This window comes from Argopecten irradians, chromosome 6 (genome assembly GCF_041381155.1).
Source record: "Argopecten irradians isolate NY chromosome 6, Ai_NY, whole genome shotgun sequence".
Classification (NCBI taxonomy): domain Eukaryota; kingdom Metazoa; phylum Mollusca; class Bivalvia; order Pectinida; family Pectinidae; genus Argopecten; species Argopecten irradians.
In genome coordinates, this window is record NC_091139.1 from 39,658,281 (window position 1) to 39,678,808 (window position 20,528).

At 34.6% G+C, this 20,528-nt stretch overlaps 1 protein-coding gene across 1 annotated transcript; it reads left to right on the forward strand.

The window, feature by feature from the left end:
* The first annotated feature begins 121 nt into the window (after positions 1-121).
* On the forward strand, positions 122-10,152 carry LOC138325856 (zinc transporter 7-like). The gene is made up of 11 exons (XM_069271812.1): positions 122-283; positions 2,460-2,561; positions 2,988-3,101; positions 3,559-3,646; positions 4,321-4,447; positions 5,041-5,085; positions 5,683-5,814; positions 6,217-6,352; positions 6,958-7,048; positions 7,758-7,907; positions 8,243-10,152. The coding sequence occupies exons 1-11, from the start codon at positions 207-209 to the stop codon at positions 8,288-8,290; spliced, it is 1,110 nt and encodes a 369-aa protein (XP_069127913.1). The 5' UTR covers positions 122-206; the 3' UTR covers positions 8,291-10,152.
* Positions 10,153-20,528: the final 10,376 nt, after the last annotated feature.

The following is a 20,528-nucleotide window of genomic DNA, read 5'->3' on the forward strand; positions in this document are numbered from 1 at the left end:
TACTCATATATTTGATTAAATACAATAATAAGACTAATATCTTTCATTTGTTTGGTGATTTATAAATAATGCGGAAGTATCCGAATGCGAAACTAACCAGAATATATTTTGCCCACGTTGCTCATCATCTGTCAAGAATATGAACGTCTGTGTTTATTAGTTTTGGATAGTTCAGGCATTTAAACAGACATTTATAAATCGAGAAAATGTTGCCTTTACATCAAGACGACAAGGAATATGCTCCTGGATCGAAGATCAAACAGAAAGCGGCAGGATGGATGAGGTAATAAGTTGTATACATAAACCGGTGTTTACTTGGAAGATAAACAACACCCGAAACAATATTGCAATATGGTGCAGCGATAACAATATAGCGATGCCAAAATGTAGCATTGCTAATCGGTAGCACAGTGGTAATGGTTGTATCATTTGAATATATAAGGACGGTTGAACTTGTGACCCACAATTAAATTCTTATCTTGTACATTGTTATCTGTTACCATTTGAAAAATACTGTAAAAGATATTCCATTCTTATGCTCTTAGCAAAAAAAATCAATCAGTTGGGCGAGGATGCCCATTTATGATGTAGATCGATGTATTGTGTAGATGTATGGGAAGAATCCTTTTTTGACATGATGTCATTGTGTTATCCAAGTGTATCCAAATCCACACAAGTTTATGTTTATTATAAATTATATTACATCATTATCAAAACCACATACTGTAACAATAATCTTGTAACAGGGCGGAAGTAGTGTGCTGCCAGCCAGACTTGAATCTACAACCCTGACCCTGGTTCACCGCTATACAGACAGCGCTAAAGGGAAGCTGGAATGGCGACTATATGTACAATTAAAACCGGCTACACTACAAGTTTATGTATATTATAAATATACCCCTTTCAAACGTGTTCGCCCTCGATTACAAACCAACTGAGGTTTTATCTCCTAGGAAGATTCCAATACTTCCACTTGGAGTGGTCTATGGCACCAAATGTAAAAGGCCTATTGTGAGAGTAGTATGCCAACAGCCAGACTCAAATCCACGACCCCGCATTTAATGGTCCGCCACTCTATCGACTGAATTAAAGTGAAATTCCTCCTAGCGTAAAGCTAGAAGGTGCATATCACGATGTACAATTAAAATCTGCTATAATCTTATAAAGTCAGCACCTGAAGATACATGAAAATTGCAAAAAATCACAATATATGATTGGCTTTATATGACTTTCAATAATGATTGAGAATCTAAAGTTCCCATGGGGTCACAATCGGCTAGTTGAAACATGAACTCCAAGGTTTGAAATTGTGTGTTTATGTTCGTTGCGGGTATTATTTTTTATTTCAAACACATCATTTCACAGAATGTGCATCAAGTATTTTATTAAACGGGTCATATAATCTATTTATTTACCAAAGGGTAAATTGCGCTCCATTGTGCTGTTAAGTTAAATATTTATCTACTTTCTTTGTCCTGCATTACTGTTCGTATCATATTATGTAATCATGTAAGTTTTGTATGTCTTGATAAAGGGACAGATAGCCTCGAAAATTTGACAATTTTTTTGTCCACACGGTTGTAATTACTTCCTTGTTCCATGTTTACCATTTAAAGTAATTCGTATCTTACAGACTTACATTGGATGAGTTCCTGTGTCATCTGGAAAATACTGTTGATATTACTTCTTTGACCCTTATTTAGATATATAGAAATGTAGAAAACCTGTGTCCGAGAATCCAGGCCGTTATACAGTAAAATACATCCAATAAATATGTATACTACCCTGTCACTGGAAAGATTTGTTATTGAAATTCAATGACACTTACATAAGAAATTTCAGGGCATCCTGTTGACCCTTGACTTTCAGCAGATTAAGGAGTCACATCACAATTCCTTAGAATTCTGAAGAGTCAAAACATATGACTTATCGACACGGGCTTCAAACTCAAGAGTCAAATCTGATTTCTGAGAGTCAAAAACATACTCTCAAGGGTCTACTGGATGCCCGGCAAAATATCTTTATAATTGTGAAAGACCAAGGTATCCAGTTGACCCTTGACTTTTAGCAGATTTAGGAGTCAATTAAATCACAATTTCTCATAAATCTGAAAAGTCAAATTATATGACATGGACACATATTTTTCAAACTAAAGACTCAAATCTGATTTTTGGGAGTCAAATTCATACTCTCAAGGCAATGGCGAGCATTGGTCACCTGCCAGTAAATCTAGATAATACGTCATCAATGTTGATTGAAAAGTCATACCAGTTATATAATTATAGTATAATTAGTTTTAGAATGTAAAAAATGATCAAATTATTGGAAATTATATTATGATTTACCACTTAATTGTTCAAGGACATTTTATTTATACCCTTATATACAAAAGGTAGATGTACTATACCATCTAGCTAGCAGAGTTATAATATATAAATGTGTGAATTGTTTCATTTCAGGATGATATTTTCAGACAAGAATTCAAGAAATCTGTTCTTTTTTATGTTGGTGAATCTCTCCTTTGCATTTGTTGAACTCACATATGGAGTATGGACAAACAGGTAAGATAGCTAGATGCTTTATTTGAAATTTTCTTGTGTAAAATGTTCTGATGTTGCAACAAAACAGACATGTGATCTGTGATTTGATGGGTATATACTCTAAAATCAGATGATCAGGTTGAGGTGACCCAGTTTATGCTTGCAGTATTTTAGGAGTAGTCTTGCGTGGTTATTGTTGTTGAGATGATTGAATACTGAAAGATATATCAATAAATCATTACAAAATTATTTGTATTAAGTGCACATGGTGGTGATGGCATATATAGTGGTTAAGATTCACAGAAATGGGTTGCAAGTTTTGAGAACCATATGGAAAATCTATCTCTTTGTTTCAGTTTGGGTATGTTATCCGACTCTTTCCACACGGTTTTTGATTGTACTGCCTTGTTAGCTGGCTTTATCTATTGTTTCTCTTATTTGTTTCAGTTTGGGTCTGATATCTGACTCTTTCCACATGTTTTTCGATTGTACTGCCTTGTTAGCTGGCCTAGCAGCATCAGTTATATCAAGATGGAGGGCAACAGAAGCTTATTCATATGGGTAGGTATCTTAATGTCACTAAGTCAAAACTTATAAATATTAATAAATGACACAGATGTGTCAAGTCTTTGTGAAAGACTGAAATAATGAAAAATTGTATTTATTAAAATAAAAAGTTAAATCCAATTGAAAATGTTTCTCTATCTATATCTATATGAATTTCCTCATTAAGGTTTTGGATCACTTTTGATGATATAATACCCAGATATAATACAATTATTACAATGATATAGATGATGATGGTTATAAACATGTGAAAGCTAGCTGTTAAGTGCTTGGTATGTCTAGATTAGTACTGTGTACATGTACATCTTTCTTCATCTTAAATGGTAATATTTAATACACTAAAATGTCTGATAGAACTGCTATCTTTTTATATTCAAATACTATGATATGATCTGTCTGGTATTTCATTGAAAAATTGATTATTTGATTTTCAATTATTCTGTTCATCTAGGTATGTTCGTGCTGAAATAGTAGCTGGTTTCGTGAATGGACTCTTTTTACTTTTCATTGGATTTTTCATTTTTTCGGAAGCTGTTGAGGTGAGTTGAAGAGTCACTAGTTAAAAGTTATAGAAAAAATTTACAATATAAATCAAGTAGGGATGAGTAAGGTTATAACAGGTCTACCTGATAGTATTTCATTGTATATATCCTGCATATTTTCAATGCTCAATATAACATGAAATGTTAATTGTTACTTTCTTTTGTTGTTAAGAGCTTTCAAAGTAGTTCACGGGTAGAAATATTAAGAAGTTGGCACAAGGGACAGTGATTCTAATAATGAATAAACCAAATTTTGTTGCTTTTATGTTCATATTCCCACATCAAACACAAAAATTTCTATGCAACATATACATAGTTCATGTTAAATAGTATTGCTTTGTTGGAATTTGAATGATGAAATTGTAAATTGATTGAAAATGATATTTGTATATTATGATTTTAATACATATACACTGTTTTTATAAAAGATTTAACTGAGATTTGGAGTTTGCATGATTTTTATGGTTTTGCGTATCTGTATTGTATGGTATAGGAAATGTGAGTTATTTCCCCTGAATTTGATTTCAATGTACTCGTGGTCTAAAAGTCATGTTTGACATGTTTAGAAAATTTCAATATCACAAATGAATAAAATGATAACATGTTAATAAAACAGTTCAAGTTGAAGTTGTAACATTCCTGTGATAATTCTGTGTTTCTGTTTCTGACAGAGGTTAGCTGAGCCACCCGAGGTAAAACATGAGCGATTATTCCTCGTCTCTGTAGCTGGTTTTGTTGTCAATCTTATAGGAATCTTCGCCTTCCAGCATGGACATGGCCATTCTCATGGAGGAGGAGGTATGTTCATGATTTATTATTTCAATATTGTTTCCAATATTTGAAAATAATACAAAGTCACGGACTCCATATAAGCGGTTATTTTCGCGGGTCAAAATTTTCATGATTTGAACTAAAAATGATTTGAGCAGTTTATAGATTTTCTCGATCTGGCTTAAAGTAATGTGTCACGCCCATTTCTCAATATTTTGTGGATGAAAAATTTCACGATAATGGCAATGACCTGCGAAGTCGCGAAAATATCCTCGCAAAATGACCTTGTATACAGCATGTTGAAAATATTATATTGTATCGTTAGGATTGATACAACCAAAATTGTGTTTACTTACTATTTTACACAATAAAAGATCATGGCTGTTTGAATTTGAACGTTTAGCTGTCATAAGTGATATATATATTTCAATGAACAGCTGCCATAATTGATATGAATTACATGTGGTCATGAGCGATGTAAATTGTGGTGATATGAATTTTTCGACAATAGCAAAAACGTGAAAAAAAATCTGACAGAATGTCAGCCATTTTGCTATATCAAGGGGAGGATTGATAGAAGAAAATGTCCATTGTTAATATTGTATGTGTTTGATTTACAGATCATGGTCACTCCCACGGGGGTCATGGACACAGTCATGGTTTAGGTAAGGTAGATTACAGATAAACTGAAAAATAATCAGTTCAGCTTAAGGAAGGCTCCTTAACTTCAGAATTTTTCCTTAATTTTATAATGCTATGGGGAAATTAAAGTTAAGGAATTCCTGTAAGTTATGGAATGTTCATGAAAGTGGGCCCCAGCTACTAACCATAAATCAATGAATTTTCTCCACTTTTTATTAGCTCACCTGATACCGTGGCGTCTGGCGTCCGCCTGTACATCAACAATTGACTTCTTCTTCATAACCACTGATCGGAATTCAACAATATTTGACTGGTAGCATCCTTGTTGGTTACTGATTGAAACTTTTACAAATGATGGAGCTAACCCCTCTGGAGCCTGAGGGCCAGGTCAAAAGGGGTCAATTTGGCTTCCATATAAAACAATTTCTTCTTTGAAACTAAGCATAGGATAGCACTCATAATGCAATGGTTGTATCCTTATAGGGTGAGGATTCAAAAATTGTACAAATGATGAGGCTGACAGGCCTGCCCAGGTATTCCAACTTTCCCATGTCTTTAAATGACCCTTGCTGTTTATAGGAAATGAAAACAAACATGATTAAGTATTTATCTACCAACAGGCCTGCAGTCTCAGGCTGACAAGGACGATCATGGTCATGGTCACGGTCACAGTCACGGTCATGGTGAAGGACACGGACATTCTCACGGGGAATCTAGCGCAAAACCAGCAGCACAATCTCAAATCATGCAAGGTAAGACAGGTGTAAAAATTATCGTAAATTGTCGTTTAGTGCCTATAACCTGTATTTGTTTTAGTTCTGTAATTATCTTACTTATATTTTACACAGGTTATTTAGTCTTTATCAAGTGAAAGTGTAAATGTTCGGCAACTAAGCAAAAGAAATCATGACTATGTATGATAGATATGAAGGTATGAAAGTTCTGTATGGTTAATGTGTTGAATTTTTTTATTTAGAAACTTTTGATATGTTAAATGTTTATAAATTCAATATTCAACAAAGAATGCTAATTTTGGAGAAGGTAAGACAACAAAAGTGTTTAAGTGATTTAAAGGATGTTTTATGTACCAATATTTGATACTGATTAGATATTAGATTTTTCCAACCCAACTGACCAGAGTTCTTCTGTTTTAGGTGTATTTTTACATATATTAGCGGACACACTGGGTAGTGTGGGCGTAATCATCTCGTCTGGGTTGATTCATTACTTTGGCTGGATGCAGGCAGATCCTATATGTTCATTATTCATAGCTATTTTGATTACAATAAGGTAAGATAATACATCGGGAAATTCTGACTCAAAATATTAGAAAATAAATCCACACATTTCACGGTTGAATATAGTATCCAAAACGGATATTATTTTTGTCATATTTTATTTTGTTTTAGAAATTAATGTAACAGCAATAAAAACTAGTTGTAATATACTGCCTGGTTAGAGTACTTCTCTGCCATTCCATTATTAGAGCACATTATTACCAAGAACCCAGACCAGGAACTCAGGTTTCCCAAGTTTGATCTTTGGTAGGTAATTCGGCAGTTAGTAGTTCAAACTTGATCTTATGCAGTGTTATACAAAATAAATGACCTTACTTTTATTATCATTGTATGTTTAGTCAAGCTGACATATAACAAGATTGAGCAGACCATTGGTTTTTCCTCCTTTAATATAGGTTATCCTCATTATAGATGATTGACTCAGTATCTCAAAAATAAAAATCATATTTTGGGTTTTACCTTGTTACAGTCTCTGGTTATATGCGGATTTAGTTGATTAGGTTAACCTTCTAATAATAAACAGCTAGGGTTATTTAAGAATGGAGTGGTTATATATTACTGTATGATTTAATAGTTGTTATTTCTGTTATTTTCCAGTGTTTTACCTTTACTTCGAGATTCAGTCGGTATTTTAATGCAGAGGACACCCAGAGCATTGGAGTCACAATTACCTGCATGTTATAACAGAGTGAGTTAAAGATTCAATTTTATCATGAACAATAAATCAATCGGTAATTGGACTTTGTTGCAGTGACTTAATTGTGGGTCGGGATATTTCGGTATGTATATGATTTCTATAATGGGTCAGAAATTTTGATGTCTAATTACTGACAGACTACAATCAGTATTGGCTGTTACTGATACTCTTTTATGGCTTATAGGTTTATGTTAAAAATCTGAAAAATAATCTGAAATTGGCCTTCTGCAGCTTACAGATATATCGGAGGGTGATTAACTGTACATACTTGCCAACCCACCCTATTTTGGAGGGAGACTCCTGATGTTCAACCCCCATTTTAGGCCATTTTAGCAAGTCCAAATTCTTTAATATTCAAATTGTCAAAAATCTTACTATACCATCAGAAAGAACAGGTCAAAATATGCAAAAGTCAACCTTTAATTTCTTCAAAGGGGGATTAATAAGTAGACTTTCTTGAGGTTTAAAGTTTAAACATGTGAAATTACCCCCATGGCAATTTAAGCAAGTTCACAAGTATACTGTAAACCAAATGTCTTTTGCGGCTATTAAATTTCACCATTTCCATATTTTAACAAGTTTCTGATGATTAAAATTCACGGATTTAAAATTGAATGGAAATTCCTATCAATACAAAGGGTGTAGATATGATTTTGTTCTATTGTTTACTGGAATGAACATGTAATGATGTTTATTATAGGTGGGCCAGCTAGAGGGTGTCTACAGTGTACAGGAGCCACACTTTTGGACGTTATGCAGTGATATTTATGTTGGAACAATAAAACTTGAAGTCTCATCTAAAGCTGATGCCAAATACATTCTGAGTCATACCCATAATTTATTTACACAGGTAAGTTGAAATAGTTATCATGCAACATTCAAGTATTTAACATTTTCATAATGATCAGTAAACGTAATAATGGCCTAGCTTCTCTGTGATGATATTGTAATCACTGTCTCTCTGTCTGTCTATCTGTTCACTATTGGTTTCCAGATATTTCCTTAAAAAGCACTTAGTCTTTGTTTTGAAATTGCATATGGTTATAACTGAAAGTATCATGAGGTTTTTATACATAGGAAATGTTCATTTTTGATGTTTTGCCAATCACATTTTGACATTAGAATTTACCATGTACCACGTTCATATTTGTTTGATCTAATTGTAAATTTCCTTTACTGTTCCAGATTGGAGTGCGACAGTTGTATGTACAAATTGATTATTCTGCCATGTAGATGTTGTTGAGCACCAAGTGACCTTCACCTCTGCATACTCACATGACCTTTGACCCAGGCTGTCATCAACAATTTCAATGATCCATTGGTATGCTGATTTTGTTGTGTGTATGATTGGAATGTGAGGTATGACTGGAATGCTAGTGAGGACCACATCAAGGTGTAATGAAAGAGATGCAATATTTTGTTTAATTAAGATGCAGTCATCAGAAAATCTAATCCGTAGCTCAGCTTCATTATTAAATATTCAATTGGATTAAATTGTGAATTGAATATCTTATCACTCAATTTTAGAAATTGTGGTTGCATATATATACTAAACATATTTTATTCAAGGTTATTCAATTTTTTGATCAGATTTGTTTATATATGAAATACATATTATGGAATTTTTTAGTGAATATTCTAAATTTTCATATTACAGAGTTATCTGCCTTTGCGGGTAGGTATTGATTATGATTTCATGTGTTTCGAATGTCACATCACACTTTTCAGAGAAAATGATGCGTGTTTCGAAAAAATGACATCACAATTGATACCTTCCCAGATGGTAAATAAATTTGCAATACCCAGAGACTAAATTCATTGTATAATATTGTTTTATGTTAAGTGTTCAAGCTTTGGTTAATTCATGACAGAGAGATTTGATCTTTAGGGCTGTTCCAGCAAAACATATATGGCACCCAGGGAAGGTACTTCCTACCAAATAGTATGTGTCATGATGGCTATGGGTTAAAAATAAAATCATTTCTGTGCTAGGGTAGTATTTCAATAAAATCACTTCTGTGGGTGGGTCTATCTGAAGCATTTGTAACCATTTGAATTTCGTAATAGATGCATCACATCAAACAATAGTTCATTGCACCATATACAGTACAATTTTGTCCTAGGACTCTTCGATGATGCTATAAATCAAAATATATCAATCTAAAAAGATGTCAGAGCAAAGTAAAAATTAAATCGCTTCTATGCCATGGTCTCATTCACAAAAATTGAAAATCGCTTATTTCGGTGGGTATCCCAATTTCAAAGTGCCTTCGCCCCTACCATTTATGTTGGAACAGCCCTTAGGGGAAATATTGTAATTTCTGAAGTTTTAAAGCACAAGATATTTAGAAAGTTTTTAATCCTAAAGTTATTGAATGAAATACACTGTAAAGATAACACCAGTAAAGGCTGTGAACAGCAAGCAATGATCTGAGACATTTTTGTATCATCTCTTTACCTTCCTTTTCTAAATATATATGATACTAAATGGAGTTGTAGAATTATCCACCATATAAGAAAGATACATGGAACAGAACATATTTATTGAGATGTAACAAAAACTGAGACATTCCATCCTTAAAGTTAGACATATTGATGGGATTCAGTTACAGAAGTGGTACGGGAATCATATAAGGTGTTAATTTTGGTTTTAGACTATCAAATCCTTAGTCATCAAAATGTGCCATTATATAACAAGTGGTCTGTGATATGGGTAAGTTAATGTTACAAGTGAATGAGATAAATCATGTTACATTGTATGAACCTGCCAAAATGTCATAGAGGGGCCAAAGGAATATTTACAAAGCATTGAGAGGTGAAGAAATGGAGGAAGGTTTAGTATTGAAGGAGATGTTGTTTGTGACATTAAGAGCAAAAGGTATTTAAGAAGGTTTGATAGTGAAAGAGGGGTGTTGTGTGACACAGAGAGCTGAAATCTACGAAGGTTTGGTACGTTGAAGGGGAGGGGAAACCTAGGAAGGTTTGGTATTTGAAGGGAGGGTGAGGATGTTATTTGTGATATTAAATCTAGGAAGGCTTGGTAGCTGAAGAGGAGGGGAAACCTAGGAAGGTTTGGTAGTTGAAGGGGAGGGAACCTAGGATGTTATTTGTGATATTAAATCTAGGAAGGCTTGGTATTTGAAGGGGAGGGGAAACCTAGGAAGGTTTGGTAGCTGAAGAGGAGGGGAAACCTAGGAAGGTTTGGTAGTTGAAGGGGAGGGAACCTAGGAAGGTTTGGTAGTTGAAGGGGAGGGGAAACCTAGGAAGGTTTGGTAGTTGAAGGGGAGGGAACCTAGGAAGGTTTGGTAGTTGAAGGGGAGGGGAAACATAGGAAGGTTTGGTAGTGGAAGAGGAGGGGAAACCTAGGAAGATTTGGTAGTTGAAGGGGTGTTGTTTGTGCTGTGCACTATAATACAATTACTGTTGTATTATGTTGTTATGTTATTGTTAAGAACAGCTGATGCTCCGGCATGTTAGACATAACCATTGCAAAATCTCTTGTGTAACATGAACTGGCTACTTAGATATTTATGTTGTTTCATCTTATTTATAAATGTCAATTTGGACAAAAGAAATTATTTTCTCTAACCATTAATTGATTAGTTTTAGCCATGAGAGATTGCTCTGTCATGCTCTAGGGTATGATAGATTACAGACACCAAACCTTCTAATTATAGACAAAACAGTTAACGTGGTGTCATGATTTAATGCAGTATAACTGGTGTGCAATGTTGATGACATCATCCAATTGAGGTGAGATTGAATGTTCCATATGAGACGACTATGTCATCCTCTTCTTTTGTATGTAGAGAAAAATAATCATCCCCTACCTTGAAGTTGTGACAAAGAAGTCACAACCTTCCATGAAATTTCGGGATCTTCAACCCGTAGCAAATATTGGGTTGGACATCCAAAAACTACCCCTTGGGTTGTGATTTTGTTTGTCACTCACCCAAGGAAGGAAACATTCTATAATTAGACATCAAAGTCACGGTTACCACCAGTGAATCATTTCGTTGAAGAACTGAAATATTGTATCGGCAATAGAGATTTGTTTCATTGTTTTGTTTTTCAATATAAGGATGTTGTAAAATTTTGTTATGCCTTAGATTACTTATGAAGTTCTTGTTATTGGTGAATACTTCTTTTACTACCTTTAATTGATTTATCAATCTTGTTGACTGCCTCCAAACTTTGTGCTTTTATGATTTTGAAAATATATAAATTGTAAACATCCTGCAATATATGTATCTTACCATCTTCTATAAGCCTTTTATCAGAAATCTATCCATTTTCTAGTAATATTTTTTTTTTACTTTCTTACATTTTTACTATTTTTATTTTGGTCTTGTTATTTACATTTATTATTACTTACCAGGAACCACAGACATTAACTTCTTATTATAATGTAGAGTAAGAGAAAATCTAGGATGATCATTAACAAAATGAAATACGTTTATTGATTCACCCTACTCACTGATTTGAACTATTCCAGTTCTAATTCTTGAACAGTTCATTATGCAATAGCAGGGGTGACTGTCTTTGGATTTGTAACCACTTACTTATCAAACCATCATTGCTGTTGTTACTTGGATAAGTTGCCCATAAATTGCTTATATGGTGTCATGACATGTAATTAGTCCCCGAAACTAGCCTGATACCATTTCATACAGGCATGTAATTCTTCTGAAGAAGGTATTTATCTTGACGATATCATATTTCTTCTTGAAGACTTTTTGCAACTTCATAAGAGAATAGAACAACAATAGCTACAGGGTATTTTTGTCTGTTTAAATAGGAGATTTCAGAAAAGATGGCGTGACGTCACAGAAAGTTTACATCCGGGTCCTCAAAGGTACAAACACAGTATGGCGACTAATAAAAACAATAACAGATACGTACATCCCTGCTACACAATCGATACTTTGACAAAAGTAAACACATTCATACTTTCAAATTCCGATTTTGAAATTGTTTCTTATTGTTTCCGAGGTTACAGACATTTATATTTTTGTATTTACAATTGTTTATTGCAAAATATATTTGTGTAGATTTAGCGTTGAAGCCAGATTGCCAAGCGGTGTCGGGCCGTCACCGTTTTTTCTTCACAGAAAGAAATCCATGTTGTGAAAAAGTTATGAATAGATAATTGATTTTATTGTGTTACGTTTCTGTTATACATGAAAAAGCTGTTCACACTACTATCAAATATAACGAAATGTGAACCACTGCCGCTCGTGCATGGTAGATCACCTCAGGCCACAGCCAATAGTTGGGAATTTAATAATATAAATATGTAATTACCAACACATATCTCTATAAGTACCTGTAAAAGATATATATTTCGTTCTTTTCCATGTATATCTTGCTTTAAAGGAATGCTATATAAACCACTGTGTTACACTTAAATATGCAGATCTACGCAATGTACATGTTTACGTAAACGTATGGCTGCCGATATCTCGAAAAATAAAATGGTAAAATCGTTCAGTTTTAATGCTTTAGAGTTTATTTTTTTTAATATCAGTCGCTTTTATTCCATGGGCTACTAAGTGAAGTCTCAAATTGAAGTGATATTACTTTAAAATAATTTGAATACATGTTAGATAGATTACATTTAGATTTATGCCGACCAGGACACATTGCGCACGGCTACGAAAAACCTAAAATACTAAAAGTTTTGTTTGAAAATACGATAAAAAGTAACTATAAACTGACTAATTTGTATGTTATGAGCTAAAATCCAAAATTTCCGACGAAAAAATTATCTAGAATACGTAATTTTGTGACTCTGAAAAAGGACGAAATTCGAGATCTCGGCAGTACTGTACGTAATGGCTGCCGTGCGCTTGGGTGATCTACGAAAGCAAACTTTAATTTGGTGATAATCACACATCTTACGGTGTTTTACAAAGTATATATAAGACTAAGAAAACAGTAATCGCTTATTAAAATTGCAGTACGATGTTTGCGGAACTTGGAATTTAATTTGTAATTTCAAGCTGATATTTACAATATTCTGTCAATGTTTATACATAATGGCGACCGTGATTTTCCTCGTGGCGGTCGAAAATGGAGTATAAACATCGTAAAATATATGAATACCATATGTTTATATCTATATATCATTGTTATATATTTTAATTACACCTTTTGAAATTAAGATAAAGCAACAATTCTCGGATTGTCGTACTATTTATTACAATAAAATGTAAACAAACATCGAAGCGGACGTGTTCCCACCATGTTAATGTGTACAGATATACAGAGTTGTACCTTTGAGCGCCCGGATGTACCTTTGTGTGACGTCATCGCCATCTTTTCTGAAATCTCCTATTGAATAGGTAAATGTTTCTTGTTTAAATTGAACTGGTAAATGTTTCTTCTTTAAATTGAAATGGTAGATGTTTCTTGTAAAACCGTCTTGTGGATATAAGTATTAAATATATATTTTTTCATCAATTTTAAAAGTTTGTGTAAGCATGCTGCCTTAAGACCTTTCCAAGTATTCTCGAATTTTGATTGATATGATATTTAATGTTATAGGTTTAATGTGATAGCTTTATAGCACGGAGAGTGAGTGGTTGTTGAGCATGATTGTGAAATTTCATTTCTATTGATCACTCTGGCTGGCCGTTTTAATCACTATTTCATTGATGCCATCATTAGGAGATTAATCTAGTCACACATTATACCCGTAAGGCCTGGAGTCAGTATTGGGAGTATGGTTGTTGACAGCATTGTTTTAGTATTTGGGATATTCACATGTTGATATATGCTTATTAGTATTAGGTGGTAGTCTATCTCAATTCTTCCCTTTTATAGAACACTGAATACAGTATCAACCTGTAGATAGATCTGAAACGTTGATGTTTGTATACTGATGATTGTTCTCACACATTATTCTAATAGGCATAAATACTTAAGACCATTCAAGACCATGGGCTCATTCACAAATCAAACGATTGATTGTTTTTACTGTCATTTGTTTTTTGCTTACTAAATGGTTTATGAATATGTTGCCATAAATATTAATGTTTTTCCTCCATATGTTTGGACTAATCAAATGACTCTTTATTTTCTGACATACGTTTGGGCCAATTAAGAGATTCGTGATTTCTTGCTTTGCACCAAATAAATGACTGGTGAATTCCTGTCAATTGTTTGGACCAATATAGTAGAATACTATTTCTACCATTTGTTTTGGACCAATTATTAAGCGTGTATGTTGTATATAGTGCAGTCGTTAGTGAGAGAGCAGGTGCTTGAGTAGTTGGATTATGTAATATGTTGTTGTATTAAGCACTAGACAGTGTACTAAATAGCAACTAAGTTAGTATACTCTTTCTGTTTGGTCCAATTGATGATCAAGGTGCTGGTGCAATTTTTGGGGATTTTTTCCTCAAAAATGAAAATAAAATTCAAATATTAGATTGCCACTGTTTGTCTTTGTCTTACGATCCTAATCGTCATAATGCAAGGTTGTTTTTCAATATGTGTAAAATGACGTGGGTTCAGTAGGGTTTTACCGTCGATTTGCCGAACCTTTAAATGATTGTGACATCCCATTATGACATGAATGTTTGTAATGTCACACTCATCGGAAGGTGGAACTAATCCACGGTAAATGGTACTTTACCCACGTCCTTTTGGTATGTCAAAACCCCAGTATATAGATATATCCATGTAATTCTGAAGATCATTATTAATTATAATGTTGGATAACGTACCGTTTCAAAACGTCATTATTTATTCATAAATTGACTACTGGATTTTTCAAGCATGTCCATTTTTGTGTCGCTTGCAACGACACTTAAGTATCACTAAGTCGGTTTCGGCGTCCGGAAAATGGTTTCCTTGCGATAACTTTAGTATCTATTGTCCGATTTCAACAAAATTTGGTATATTGCTTTATATCAATGTGATCTCAGATGCGTTCGATAATGGTCAAAATCCGTTAATATTTGCAAGAGTTACGGGAGTTTAAAAGCGTCAAAACACTGAAAACAGATAAATTCATGGTTTCCGCTCGATAGCTGAAATATTTGTTGTCTAAAAGCGTCAAAACACTGAAAACAGATAAATTCATGGTTTCCGCTCGATAGCTGAAATATTTGTTGTCCAATTTCAACCAAATTTGGTATATTGTTTTTATATAAATGGGATTTCACATTGGTTCGATACTGGTCAAAATCCGTCAATATCTGCAAGAGTTGTGTGACTTTAAATCTGTCAAACAGATAAGTCCATGGTTTCCGCTCAATAACTATAGTATTTATTGTCCAATTTCAACACAATTTGTTATATTGCTTTATATCAATGAGATCTCCGATGGGTTTGATACTGGTCAAAATCCATCAATATTTGCAAGAGTTACGGGACTTGATAACTTCACCCAATTATTAACAACATTTAAAACTGTAATTAAGGATTTTTGTGATGTTGTGCAGGCGAGACATCCACTTCCATGGAATTCCTGTACACATGCTAGATACAACATTGATGAGCTGCAAACATTTTGTTGTCAGGTTGTACACAGGAAAGAAACGTATTTTCAAGTGCGATTGAATTTCGCGAGAAAGACAAGAGGCCCATGAGGCCTTGACGGTCACCTGAGTGCTGCTACAGAAAGAGCATTGCAAAGTTGGTTCAAATCTATAAAAATTATTTACGAATTAAAATAAACTTTAAAGTTGAACTTTCGTATTTGATTTTTTTTTCATTTTGATAGTTAGTGTATCATGTTACCAAACCTTATGCTTGAAATTCCAATTTGCTTTGCTAACGATAAACAACAAAGCCAAACTAGAAGTCAGTCACTGTCAGTGATTTATAAATTTCACTTTTTAATCTATGGCGATTATTTGGTTCCATCAAACCTGTGAATTCAGAAGAAGAATTTTGAATTTTAGCCATTTTGACCCATTTTGGCCCCGCCCCTCTGGTCCCTGGGGGTCAGCCAGGACCAATATGGATATGGTGTTAAAATGCTATTTCAGGCTAATAATTCTAACCCAATTTGACTCATTTCCTATTAAAACTAAGCAAATAATGTTCATAAATGTGTTTTTCCTATAAAGACTATAGTAAATTTGACCCCCTCCCCAGGGGAAAATCTGAGATCCCAGGGCCATGAAATTCACAATTTTTGTAAAGGGCCTTAAGACCTTCCAATCGATGAAGAGTATTTGGTTCCATCAAATCTGTGAATTCAGAAGAAGATTTTTGAATTTTTAGCCTATTTGACCCTTTTTGGCCCCGCCCCTAAGGCCCCTGGGGGTCGGCCAGGACCAATATGGATATGACAATAAAATGCTATATCAGGCTAATAATTCTAACCCAGTTTGACAAATTTCCTATAAAAATAAGCAGATAACATTCATAAATGTGTTATTCCTCTATAAACTATAGTAAACTTGACCCCCCCCCCAGGAGGAAACACGAGACCCCAGGGTCATATAATTCACAATTTTTGTAAAGGACCTTAAGAGTATTTGATTCTACCAGTTCCAGAATTTCAGAAGAAGATTTTTGAAGTTTTAACTTATTTGACCCCTTTTGGCCCCACCCCTAAGGCCCCTGGGAGTCAGGGATATGATTCAATGGCGATTTCATACTGATAATTCTGACAACATTTGACTCATTTCCTTTTACAAATGACCAAATAATGCTCAAAAATGTGTTTTCCCTATAAAAACTATAGTAAACTTAACCCCCTCCCCAAGGGGAAACCTGAGACCCCAGTGTCGTAAAATTCACAATTTTTGTGAAGGACCTTTAGACCTTTCTATCTGTGAAGAGTATTTGATTCCATCACATCTGTGAGTGGAGAAGAAGATTTTTGAAATTATAGTCAATTTTACCCCTTTTGGCCCCTCCCACAGCCCTCTGGGGGGTGGGGACCATAAAATTTACAATTATGCCATAGAAGGTTTGTGCAAATTTCATTGAATTCGTTCAGCGGTTTTTGAGAAGAAGTCGAAAATCTAAATTATTTACGGACATAAGACGTACGACGACGGACAAAAGGTAATTAGAATCACAGGGACTTGTAATGTAGGTTGTGAGAAAGTCTGCTGTGTATACATGTGTACTATATACTATATAAAAGGACAAGGGAACCAACGGCTCGCTTGGAAGAGGTACACCTGCCTCTACAAAAGTCGCCCGTATTCCGTCAAACATTGATAAATATGTACATATTTAATACCAATATATTCTTAAATAAATTTTCGACATGGAAAACACAACTTCAAACACGAAATAATATGTTAACATACCTTTATTTCACTATGAACGTGGAAAATGCAGTCAGATATCACCGATGTCGTTTTGCCTGTCCACTGAAATCTAGGTTAAACACGTTTGTGTGGATATTGTGTACCCCATACCCGGACCCGGTCTGGAAACACCATATACCCGGTGTCTGTACACTAAACGCTACAATATCAATGTGGTAACGGTCAAGTACAACATTAGAGTCTCCATATAAGTTAGATTCTTCAATTAATGATATATGCATCTCAAATAAAGGTTCTTCTAAGAACCTAAACCGTGAAACTTAATTTATACAGAGTCTGAGTACAGAATTTCAGTGTAGTATCGGGTAAGGGCGAGTACACCAAAAAGGTACCCATCATCAATTACAATATGGCGGATTATACGAACAAGAGTCGAGTGCTGGATAAAAAAAGTGTGATTCCTCGCTTAGCTGTTGGATTGGATTAATTAAAGTATTAGAATAGGTCACTTGAGCTTTTTGGACCTAGACTTTCAGTGGACAGGCAAAACGGACATCGGTTGGATATCAGAACTGCATTTTCCCACGTTTCAATAGTGAAATAAAGGTATGTTAACATATTAATTTCGTGTTTGAAGTTGTGTTTTTTCCATGAACGAAAATTTATTTAAAGAAAATATTGGTCATTAAAATATGTAACATAATTACTGTAATACCTCCTTCCATGCGATAGCCGTTGGTTCCCTTGTCCATTTATATAGTATATAGCTACACAGTAATACACAGCAGACTTTTTCTCACAAACCTACGTTAACAACGTCCCTGTGACTTAAATAGGTCACTTGAGACTTCGTCTCAGGTGACCTAAAAATGCGGACAAGATGTTTCAACTAAAGAACAAAAGAACTCTTTAACCGAAGCGAAATTTTAAAGAATGTGTTAGCCAAAAAAGGCGAAATTAATTCCCGCGGAAATAAGCAGTTACACAGTATTCACCGAAACAAGCAGCGTAGGTTTCAAGATAATTTCGCCAAACCTATCTTTAAAAATTTAAAATCAATGAAACGTGTCAATTTAAACAAAACGGATATTAGTAACGGGGCTAGATATTCCGAAATAATAATTGGTCTTTGCATTAGAATTCGAATTTTGTTAAATCACTTCAGGTCACAGACTACACAAAAGAAGTTTAATTAGTATGTAGTCTGTTACAATGGATGTAATCGGACAAAAAATAAGGTAAAAAAGGACAATTAAAACCAAGAACACGCTGAAATACAGTGTGTCTACAGACATGGCGACGGTATCCATGTTACCAACCATTTCAGATGTGTTGTTTTCCTGTGATGGTGCGTGAGATTATCCATTGATAACAACGTACCGGGTCTAAATGTGTCTTACTCGTCTTTTTGTCTTCGGTTTCATAAGAGCTAACTACACATTATTTCGGCATCCTTTTTTTGACTCAAATTCGACTGCAGCGGCGAATTTTACGGAAATCATGATCAATAGTCGCAGCCATTGTGAAAAAAACTCATTGGGGATCTTTTCATATATTCTCATTTGGAATATGTTGATTTTCACATTGCACACAAGCGGCAATAATCTAGGATAGAAAGTTGGATAATTGAGATACGCAGCCATTGTGAAAAAAACTCATTGGGGATCTTTTCATATATTCTCATTTGGAATATGTTGATTTTCACATTGCACACAAGCGGCAATAATCTAGGATAGAAAGTTGGATAATTGAGATACGCAGCCATTGTAAAAAAGCTCATTGGGGATCTTTTCATATATTCTCATTTGAAATATGTTGGTTTTTACATTGTACACTAGCGGTAATAATCGAGGATAGAAAGTTGGATAATTGAACCACTTGATCTGATGAGTCCGGCATCCTGTCACTTACCACCGTCATATACACTGTGAACGCCAGTAGTATCGTGATGCTGTAGGATACCCGTTCTCTCGAAGGAAACGGTAGAATTAATACCACAGAATTTATAAATGTCAAGTGAAGAATCGAGTCCACGACACGCTAGCGATGGAATCTAAACGTCTCGTGGCCATGGTGATGATGAAGGAAGCGATATCACGGAGTTGTGAGGTAGTCTTTGTGTTTGTGGATATGGCATCCCAGGCACTGTTAGGCGTAGAGTAGAAACATCGGATTGTCAGATTATTCTTTGTAAGAGTGATCTCCATCGAAGAATATCCATATGCGTTCAGGTTGATTGTGAAAGTCAGCTGGTCGAACGGGAATTCGGAAACATATAGTGAACAAGTCGCCCTCAGTAGGCCTCAGGAGTACCATCTGACCATTGGATAACACAGCGATTTTAATGTTGTCATTTCTAACTGATTTAAACTCATTAGCTGGATTTGTTAAATGCATCTTCGGAAGTAAAAAGTTCTTAAAGAAAAATGGATACTGTATATATAGCCTATAATGGATTGAATTCCACACCAGACTTTCGTCTTTGCAGAAGGAAACGGGACAGCCATAGCTGACAATGGATCTTACTCTGGTAACTTCATCAAACTCATCGATGCCTGTGCATTTACAAAACATGGTGTTGATTGTCACTAACGTTTCCCTTTGAGGGATTGACAGAAATGCTGGTATCTTCTCCCGATAAAACTTATCAGTTAGAGCAGACAAGATACACTTCAAATCAAACGTTGATAAGACAGCTATTTCATCAACTCCTAATGGTTGTCTAAGTAACACTGATGAAATTTATAAACGCCTTCTTAACCACCAAAGCACGGGTGTTGGTCACTGAAAGCGAATCTTCAAAATCGAACATTTCAATGACATCCAGGAATCACCCCGTCACTGAACCAGCTACCACTCGACTTGTTATCGCGGCACATAGTGTAAACTTAGAAGTGTCATTTAAAGTTAAGTTAGATATACCATAACATATCTATTGTCTCAAGATTTTTCTTTACAAAACATCTAACCATTGAGTCATTATTGACCTTATTATAAGAACAGAAAATGATATCGACAGTAAGACCCATGATAAGAGCCAAGATACCCACTTATGATGAATTTAGTTCTTTTAACTACACCAAAGAAGTGATATTTTAGACATGCAGAACACCACTAGGTTGACCGGGACTAAAACCTCTAACTGTCACTAATTGTAGCGATGGATATTGTCTTCGATGTGAGAGATGGGAATAATATTGTAGATACTAGTGAATAAAGACAACTGTATT